The sequence below is a fragment of the Chenopodium album genome, chromosome 20 (assembly GCF_948465745.1).
Source record: "Chenopodium album chromosome 20, dcCheAlbu1.1, whole genome shotgun sequence".
In the NCBI taxonomy this organism is placed as follows: Eukaryota; Viridiplantae; Streptophyta; class Magnoliopsida; order Caryophyllales; family Amaranthaceae; genus Chenopodium; species Chenopodium album.
Window position 1 is genome coordinate 14,374,742 of NC_137853.1, and position 10,938 is coordinate 14,385,679.

Consider the following 10,938-nt stretch of genomic DNA (forward strand, 5'->3'; position numbering starts at 1 on the left):
CAAGTTCAATTCGAATAAATATCGATATGGTCAAGTTGAATCTATATAATAACGCCCTACATAATTTGATCAAACATTATCAAGATTTTATTAAACCTATATATACGAGGTAATAGAGAACAAAAGGTATATAAGCTGAATAAATTGTACCAATATGTTGTTAAGGATTAGGGGTTTACAAAATTGTACCAATATGCTAGTTGAACAAAAGCTATATAAAATTTATTAAACCTTCCATGACTCGGGTTATTTAACAGGTTGTGTTGAGTTATAACCATTTTCAAGTTCTAGTTGGGTCGGGTACTCGGGTTCGAATTGTTGTCAGGTCGGATTAAATAAGTTGGTGGTTACTATCAGGATGGGTGCAGGTTTGAGTTCAGGTCATAAAAAATTGGATCAAATCGGTTATCAGTTAGCATCAGGTTGGGTTCAGGTCGGGTTAAAGGTCAGTAGTTTCACCCCATTATTCGGGTACAAGTCAGGTTTAGATCAGTGTCTGTTCATGTTGGGTTCTCGGGTCAGGTCAATTTTTGACTGCTCTACGCACGACATATTTACCCATGTTTCGGGAGTTCTTTAATTTAGGTTAATTGGTTTGACCTTATGTCACAATTTTTTTTTTAGGGGAATGTCACAAATTTAATTGTTAGTAACATTAATGAGGAAAAATATGATATTCTTAGAGGTTTAAATGTCTGCACAATTGAAAATTTACAAAAACAGGCAATTAACATTAATGAGGGCAGATAAGTAAATAAATTTTTTTAGAGTGTATAATTGTTCAAACACTATTCATAAAAGTTATATAAAACTTTTTAAAAGGTAGCTAGGGATGTAATACTTTTTGAAGTAAACAAATAATTTTTTTAGTATGGCTGGCAAAAGGTAACGTAATTCCGGGGCGTTAGATAAGATGACTAAAAAGAATTATTAAATTAAAATGAAAATTAAACGACGCGTGATTTTGGCATGCATTTTCAAATCAATACCACTTTAGTAAATATTTTAAGCGTTTATCTAACGCCCCGAGGGCGTTCATTAGCAAGATCTTTACTATCGCTTCTCTCATTTTTTTCCAAATGCATGCATGCCTTATTTGGATGTTATTTTTAAATGTATCACTTCTAAATTTGATAATTGTATGTAATATATTTTATTATTTTTCTTTCTTCCCTAAAACCCCAATCAAAATATTTTATCATTTATCTCTCTTTTGCAGTCCCTACTTAAATGAATAAATAAATAAAAAAATAAATGTTTCAAATAAAATGAATAAATAAAATATTCTCACTCTCACATACTATCTCTTGCACGGTCCACATTATACTTTTATTGAAATAAACTAATCATTCACTTGCTCCACTTGCACAATAGAATATTAGAGCAAATAACTTTGCTAAAATTCCGCGTAAATACAAGCGATGCATTTGAAAAAAAATGAAGGGTAGTAAGTGTATTTAATTTTAAACATATAATCTAACAAATATTTTGTTTTCCTAAATACTACTCACTTCTGGTTTTCATTTGATATTCCAAATTAAATTCTATTCATTTTTACTTAATTTCTTTTATGACAATTTTTTTATTTATTTTTTATCATATATATATACAACTCCACAAAGTGGGATCCTATTATATTTAGTGAACCAATATTCTGTAGGAAAAATGGAAATAAATAATCTCAACATTTCTCCTTTTTCATCAACAATTTCACCTTACTTCAATTTATTTCAAAACAATCGATCTTACCTTTAACCCCCCATTTTCTTTTGACGGTCCTTGTGACCTACAACCTGGCCTATTTTACGAGTATTTTTTTTTCTTTGCTTGTTTCCTAAATCTCTCTCCTCTCCTCAACAACCACACACTACCACCAATATAATGCTACTGCCCTCACCATCACCACCCTAGAATACCTACCTCACCCCACCCGCTCTAAAACACCTCCCCTCCCTCTTCTTCCTACCACCCCCACGCCCATAGGCCACCACTAAACTTCCAAAACCACACATAATCCCACGCTTAGCTTTAAACACCAAAACCCACAAAAATCACTTTAGGGTTACTATTAATCAAACGTATGATCATGCGTGGTGTGTAAACCTCATGAAACGAGTCAACCAATACTAGCTAGGAGTACAACGTTATGCCAAGTATTGATTTCAAGTCAATGGTTCCAAATTGCCACAACTAACACATCACTGGAAATTTCTTCATTTTTAATTAAACAATTCTTAGGAATGTACTGTTGTCTTTCTTTAAGATCAGAAGCCTTGAAAACAATATATGTCCATCATAGATTCATAGTCAAAAGATTTTTCTTAAATTTTATGTCCTTTTTTAGTTGACATTTTTTTGTATAACATTTTTCATTGCATTATTAGTTTTAAAATTAATATCTCTAATTATATATTAGTTGTATAAAAATTATAAGAAATTAGTATCATAAAATTAAACTATAAATTAAGAAGATTCTTACAAGATCCCATATAATTATGTTTAATTAAAATTATAAATTACAAATCTACTCAGGTCAAAGAAGAATCGTGAATAAAAACGTCAAAACACGTCAACTTAAAATGAAATGAGAATTAAAGTAACTTCTTTACCATCTCAATTTTAATATATAAAATGGTAAAATTATATGTCTTTATTAATTGAATGTGAGATAATGAATGGAAATGTGAATAGTGACAAAGGCACCTATTTCAATTTCTTGTGATCCATAAACTATACGTCCATATCTTCCTAACTTTTTATCTTCACCCAAAAAAAAAAAAAAAAAAAGAAAAACAAATCAAAACCTTTATTTTTATTTGATTATATATACCCATTATTTGATCTTCCACTACCAATTAACTTATGAATTCAACAACTACAAAACCTTTATACAACTTTTTGAAAGCATATTAACCCAAAGAACCATGGCGAGAAACTACAACTTTATGAAAGCCTCTTTGGTCTACCTTTGCATCACTTGTCCTCTTACTCTAGTTTCTCTTCGAGTTGGTTTCTATACAAACTCTTGCCCTTCTTCTGAATCAATCATTCGCGATATTGTCGAACGTCGTTTTGTTGAAGATAAGTCTGTTGCTTCAGCCTTACTTCGTATGCATTACCATGATTGTTTCATAAGGGTAACAAGTTTAATTATCTTCGTCTTTTTCAGCCCTCCATGCTTTTTAATATATTTAATAATGGTGTTCAAATCATTTATTCTCTAGCAATGTCAATGATCCATGTTATAACTTCTAACGATTTTTTTTAACGTCTTATCCTAAATTTGTTTGATTATACAATCATTTGTAATGATTATATTACTTGTCACACCATAATGAAATATAATTTGGTTTGGGAAGGGATGTCTATTTGACTATTAGTATAAATAAATTATTATTTTCCCCTAATTTTTAGCATGAGATTAAAAAAGCCTAAACTTTGATATGTTATTATTTTTGTTAAATGTCTGTCTTTCTTTCTTTCTTTTTTTTTTTTATTTTTTTTTATTTTTTTTTTTGTTTGTTGACAACAGCTTAAATGTCTTTCCAAATTGTAAAAAATCGGTGAATTGCATGGCTCACGCTGTAAAAAAAAGCCTATTTTTCTCCTCAACTCCCTCAGTCCTTTTTCATTTGCACGATGCCCTACTTATATTTTGTGAGACCTTTATAAGTTAAATGGTGTAAAAAATAAGGGATAAATAGAGTATTAACTCTGCATGCTATATAGAGTAACGATGGTGTCGATGGATGCTTTAAGAGTGGGAGTAAAGGGGAAAATTCAAGTTTATCAATTTGATAAACAAAATTTGTTTATCAAATGGCACAATTGTAAATAAATCAACAACATTTTGTTAAATATGGGTTCCACTGTTGTTGATATATTTACGAAAATGCCATGATGACTGTGCATTTATGTTGTTTTATTTACCATTTTGCCATTTGATAAACAAATTTTGTTTATCAAATTGATTAACTGGAACTTCCTCGGAGTAAAGGTAATAAGGAAATATTTTATCTTCAATACTTTGTTAGGTTTGGTATGCTTACATATACATACTCTTGTCAGAAATTGAAGTTAACATCTTCCACCTTTCTATTTCATTAGCAATGTTGGAAATTAATATTAATCAAACAAACCCCTTTAACTGCCTTCTGTGATTTACAGTCTTTGCATTATACTACGTATTAGACTTGATATGCTTAAATCTACTCCAATCACAATTCACAAATGTAAACCAACGTCTACCATCTTTATATGTCACATATATATTATTAAGAAAAATGTCACATTTATAACAAAAGATCTACTTTTGGTAAGTTTATATTCAATCCTATATTATTCCAATCCTCTCTTTGATAATGTGATATCTTAACCAACTCGATGAAAATCTTTGCTTAAAATCATAGGCCCCAAAAGAAAACAATTTTATCTAAATCAGGAAATACTTGTTTGAATGTGCCAACTTATTGTTTACAAAATACGTAGAAATTATTAATCCTAGATTCATTTCTGTACGTAATAATTTATCTTGTGCATAAAATAGTAAACCATGCATGATGATCAAATTTAAATATCCGGCTGTATTATTTTAATTGCACTATTTGAATATATAGCATGTTTTGATCACGAGTCTTTTTACACATAAATTAAATTTGACCGTTCTTAAACCATACGAAGTATATTACTTAAATTTATCAATTATTGATATTTCAAAACTATGTAACATACTTGCATGTATTTAAAATTTTAAAGTATTACTACCTCCGTTTCTCATTATTTGCAACAAAGGATTATTTTATGTCTCACAAATAATTCCCCGTTGTTGCATATTATGCAAAAATGCAAAAATCATGTTAATGTACTTGTATTAAAGATGTAAAAGTCAAAGTAATGCATCTAAAAAGAAATCGATCGATAGAGTACTCATAATTCCATTCTTTAAGCAGGGGTGTGATGCTTCTCTACTCATAGACTCAACCCACAACAACCAAGCAGAGAAAGCAGCAGGGGCTAACTTTGGTGTCCGAGGATACGAACTCGTAGACAAAATCAAGGCTATCCTAGAAGATAATTGTCCTCAAACCGTCTCATGTGCAGACATCATAGCATTAGCAACCCGAGATGCTGTAGGCCTAGCAGGAGGCCCGAAGTATGACGTACCAACAGGCCGAAGAGACGGGCTCATTTCAAGGTCTAATGAGGTGAACCTGCCCGGTCCATCATCCACTGTCACAGAAGCTCGACAAGCCTTTAAAGCTCATGGATTAACCCTCAATGAGATGGTCATACTCTTGGGAGCTCACACTGTTGGAACTGCTCATTGCAGTTTCTTTCAGGACAGGATATCGAACTTTCGAGGAAGTGGTGCAGAAGATCCTAGAATAGACCGAGAAATGCTCAATAAGCTTAAGAAGATATGTGGATTGAAGAGTGAGGATCGTACTGCATTTTTAGACCAAAACACGTCGTTTGTGTTCGATAACATGTACTACAAGCAGATTATGAGCAGGAGAGGTGTGCTACAGATTGACCAGGAGATTGCAGAGGACAAAGCAAGTTCTGTGTTGGTAGCAAAGTTGGCTGCAAATAATGGGTTGTTTCGACGACATTTTACAAAGGTAATTGTCAAGCTAGGGAGTTTGCAAGTTCTTGAGGGTAATGAAGGGGAAATAAGAAGAAATTGTAGAGTTCAAAATGGTAGTTCAAAATGATTAAAAATGTTTAGTATGTTGGATTTGTATGATACATATATACCCTAGGAAAAATTCCTAGGCATTTCAATTCAATACATAATAACCTTCTTAATGATTTACTAGGCATACTTAGTAGAACAAATGTACCGTATAATTTTCAATATGACTTCCTCAACAATCGTCATATTAGTAATTCAATCATTCAAAATTACGAAATTGATACTTGGTTGTAAAAACCTTCTCTATAAGATAATAAGCTCACTAAGAATATGCTCAAATAATATTACATGATATAACAGATGCAAAAATATTACGAGTAACAAACAACAACCAATAATAACACATTAATATACGTGGTTCACAAGTGTAAGTTAGCAACATCCACATGTAGGGCTACATATTGATAGACTAAAATTGAGTTTATATAGTACTCCCAAATCCCAATACAAAAACGAAAAAGGCCCTAAAAACAAGCCTAAACATAAACTCGATAGAGATTAGAGATCAAGACATTCCAAATCATTCTGCTAGTAGAAGGGTAGATTAACGAAATGGGGAGAAAAATGAAAGAAAGAAAGAATGCCTAGTTGCCTACACATTATTTCTTTCCCTTTCACTATTCTGTATCCAGGTACGTCCAAACATAAGTAAAGGAAATAGATTGAAACACGGACGTCTTTCAAATTTGAGTATGATGGCTCAGTAAATTTATTTACAGCATCTTCAATATATACCACTAATCTGATACAGGATCATAGTGAAAGATAACAATAAAAAAAATGCGCTATATTTTACACAGGGTATCTTATGTTATTCTGAAGGTTTTCTTTAGCAAGGAAAATGACCTTGATCAGACCAAATGACCTCAAGGTTACAAGGTGAATCCTAAACCAACTTCAGCAAGCAAGTTTGGTTATGTGTGATCATAATTAATTGCAATGCATCTCTAATATACTAATTGTACAATACCAAATTAGTGTTTTTTTTCATTGCTTTTGTGTATCTTATTTAAGTAGTTGGTTTATTTCAAGGAATGAAATGTCACGCGCTGTAGTTTAGATCAGTACATCCAATATACACTTTACTGTTTCGAGCTCTTTGAAGTACCCAAGTTAGTGTCAGTCCAAAAATTGTTTAAGATGACTAGATTAAAATGGACAGAGTATTCGCTACCTTCATTTACTAGTTCGCTGCAAACATATCAAAGAACAATGGAGTACATGTCATCAAATTAAACAGCAAGAGTCCTTAGCTTTCATTCAACCAAGGAGCAAAAAGAAACAATCTTTATCATTTAGCTATCATTTTTGTCAAGTTGCCTGAAAAGTAGCTAGTTTGTAACTGAAAAACTACTACTACATCTCAACATTTTTAGAACATTTTTTTTACTTTACCTATGAAAAGGCAGATTTTGAAAATACACACAAGACCTTGCTTTGGATGATAACTACATGTCATTGATTTAACCACCCAACTTGTAGGACAAAACAGATAATCTGACAACTGACATCTCAGCTGTATGTCTGTTTCTTCAAGTACTGCATCTTCCTAGTCAGATTTATGCGATTTCTGTCACATCGACACGAAAACTTTTCTGCATCACTATGGTAACAGGAGAAGTTGAATGGAAGCATGATGCATTCCACCAAATTTCCTGCTTGAGTCTCTCTAATGACCACTTTTGCGCTGCGCAGTCACAAGATTTCGGACATGTAAAATTGCAGCCATTGAACAGCCATCACTTCTATTAGATTGACAAACTCCCTGTACATGCCCCTTCTTTCAAATCTTGATCGCCAAATACTTGCAGAATGAAAATTTTTCATGCATCATCTACATGAATTTTTAGTGTTTTTGGAGTAAAGCTCTCTTCAAGTCTACGATCTTGTGATGAATTTATATCTCTATAATGCTTGCCTAGAACTTGCAGATGACCGCTAGTAGGAGAAACACACCCATTTGACATAGGTAATGATAAATTTTCCGACCCAGCAACCCAAACAGCAGGGATGTAGTTCATATACGCAGTAGGAACTATCTGATAAGAAAAATTAGGCGTGGCAGATACAGGAACTGCCAAAGAAACCGAACAATTAGAATGAGGGCTTGAAGTAGTAACCTGAGAAGGAACAATGTAATGATACAAATGGTGTTGCGAAGGAACATCACTGTTGATCCCTCCTATCCGAGAGTAACCATTACTCTGTCTCTTGGACGACATGCTTGGTGTGGAGCTGTCACATTGAGGTAATTGGGGACCGAATTTGAGGAACATTTCTTTTGGACTAGAGACCGTACAGGAATTAGAAGATTCTTCGCAAGATCGTAGTTCATTGGCTGAGTCCCCAACCTCAACCATTAATGTGTCTCCGCCATCAGAGGATGCAATTACTTGACGGTATTGAGAAGCTAAATGCTTATTTCTTCGCCGCCCTGCACCAACAGGGACATTTCTGACAGTACCTCCAGCTGTCCAATACCTTTGACAGCTTTTGCAGAAGTGTCTAGGTTGATGGACATTGTAGTTATTGAAGTAGCAGAATTTAGTATCTAAGCTGTTACAGCGTGGACATGGAAGGATTTTGTCTGGTCTTCTCATTTGTTTTTGCTCTCCCGCACCATCAGAGTCTTCCTGGTAACCACTCGGCTTCATATTTGCTTGTGAAGTAATGGACTGTCTCATTGAAACAACCTCATGCTGCATAGAGTTCTCACTTTGCAATTCCACTGTTTCTTCTTTCACCATGAAGTTGGATCCATTGTCCTACAACTCAGAAAAATGAAAACTGAGAAAATACACTAATTAAGGTTGAATAATCTCATAATGAAAACAAGTATATTCCTCCAAAACATATCACATTATCAGTTTATCACATATATACAGGTTCATTCATCTACTTTATTACAGAAACAGACAGAAATATTCTAATATTCAAAATGATATCACATTATCAGCAGACAGCAATTGTAAATCCATAATTGATCATGTATACAAGTTGTCAAATGTCTCTCCGACAATTTTTGTGAGTGAGCCTCATTAGAGCTATTCGGCAAGGGAGTTGCTATGAGTACTTGATAGCAAGATAATTACATTTATTTTGCTGAAATAGTAGTCTTCCCAACCAATGGTCTCACTACAATACAACCATCCAAATACAAGGTTTCTAAATTATACACATATAGCCCTGAACTTGTAAGGAGTGATGGAAGAGGCACTACGATAATGATATAGCAGATAGCTTTGCACTACAATTCAGAATCATCGAAATGCCAATCCTCTGAACAAACAGAACTTGAGGGTATCACAAGAACCCGGGTGAATGTGTGTGTCCTATTTTGGCTTTTGTGTGTTGTGAACAAGGCAACTAACATTTGTGAGTGGTAATTCAATGAATGTTGAACTTCATGATAGGCTATGTTACTCAAACTTAAAGTACCCAAGTCAAATCCTTGAAAATCCTATATTCGTATGGAGTTATGGACACTTAACAATTAATTTAGATCCAAAAACATGAAGAGTTTACAGAAATTATCTGAGTCTGACAGTCACACATACTCTGATACTCGCGTATAACAAACAGGTCTGAGGTTATATGTCAGTAACTCTTGAAGCTGACCATCACAGATTAGACTGCTAATGTGCATTGAAAAAAAAAAAAAAAAACCACTCGTAGACAAATCAAGACTACCATCCCAATAATCATCTATTCATCTCACTCATGCCACCGGATGTGACAAAGTTTTACGCTACCCCAACCTTCCCCCTTACCCAAATGAAGCTTAGACAGCCAATGAGTGGCAATACCGGCAAAAGAGCACTCTTAGGCTCACCAGTAGATGAGCTATGCAAACTTCAAATTTTCTTTGAAACATAGAGATTTCATGACCACTTAACACCAAATTAACAATTTCAAAACACACTTTCCTTGTTCATCTCATTTAAATACTAAAATAATTCCCCAACGAAAATCTTATATTCATTTGACCCAAACTTACACCAAATTTCATCATACAACCGATTGTACCTTGCAATGTAAACTTTTTTCTCACAAATGCTCATTTGCACAAATGAGCAAAGTAATTTTGTTCATCTTATTTTCTCATTTCCCTTGGTTTTTCTTACTAGTACAAAATGAGCAAATTTGTTAAATAGGAGTAAAGCCGATATCCTCATTTGTGCAAATGAACAAAATTAGTTTGCTCATTCTGTCATTCATGCAAATGAGCAAATTGGACAACCAGTTGTATGCTGAAGATGTCACTATAATAAATTACAACTCATAAGTATTTATTAAATACAAGAACATCACCAAAATTGCATATATACACTAAAAATAAAATGACTAGTGAAATAAAAAATCTAGCAGAGAATAACCCTTTTAAAAAAATTACAGTAACAAAACCCATTAACTTAAACCCAGGAAAAAAAATACTTGTACATAAATTCATCAAATAATACATACATTTATGTATAAAAAAACAATCAGAAAGCAGCCAAGATGTAGTCAAGAAAAATACCTTGTATTCAGAGTGTTCTAAAAACTGTGTTTCAGGCAAAGAAATTGTTCTTCCAAATAATTTGATTGCTGAATCCTTATTTGCTACTGCTACTGACATATTTTCTCTGCTCATTTTTTGACTCAAAATTCAATTCTTTAACTTAATTTCATAACTTAAAAAAAAAATATTTTTATAGACCCAGATAAAAAAAAACACAACATAAAAGATACTTTTTTCAAAGTCTTGTAAAAATCCCACAAATCAGTTGAGAAAGTTGTTTAAAGTAAATAAAGAAGGAAAAAAGAACCTGAGAAAAAGAAAGAAATTAAATAAAGCCTATAAAACTCACTTTCTCATTGGAAAAAAAATGCTCTTTTTCTCTTTTTTTGTTCTTTTATTTTAAAAAAAATGTGGTTGGGGAGAACCAATAAAGCACGAAGAACGTGAAGTAAGAAGATGATTGAGGAACTCAAATCAATATTTTCATGCTAATATTTTATGCAATTTGTAACCGCTTTTGTGCACATTTTTGCTTTTTCTTTTTTCCTTTTTACGGCTTTCAATTTTAAAAATCCTTTTACAAACCAACTTCTATTTTTTATTATGCTAATAAAGTGCACTTTTTAAGTTTTTACGTGGAGTGACTTCAATAATCAATACTCTGGTAGTCCGGTCCGGTACTCCCTTAATGTTGTACTTTAACTTTGCGCTATTCACATATATAGGTCCTGTTTGGCAAAAG

General features: G+C 32.9%; 1 protein-coding gene and 1 pseudogene across 2 annotated transcripts; one reads left to right on the forward strand and one right to left on the reverse strand.

Moving 5' to 3' along the window:
• The first annotated feature begins 2,804 nt into the window (after window positions 1-2,804).
• LOC145596845 (peroxidase 57 pseudogene) lies at window positions 2,805-5,714 on the forward strand (annotated as a pseudogene). Its single transcript, XR_014103296.1, has 2 exons — window positions 2,805-3,137; window positions 4,950-5,714. The product of XR_014103296.1 is annotated as a peroxidase 57 pseudogene (transcript).
• A 1,304-nt stretch (window positions 5,715-7,018) lies between these two features.
• LOC145598861 (uncharacterized) lies at window positions 7,019-10,576 on the reverse strand. The gene is made up of 2 exons (XM_081655257.1): window positions 10,215-10,576; window positions 7,019-8,460 (listed from the first exon to the last, which is right to left on the reverse strand). Exons 1-2 carry the CDS (start codon window positions 10,326-10,328, stop codon window positions 7,519-7,521), a joined length of 1,056 nt encoding a protein of 351 aa, XP_081511383.1. The 5' UTR covers window positions 10,329-10,576; the 3' UTR covers window positions 7,019-7,518.
• Window positions 10,577-10,938: the final 362 nt, after the last annotated feature.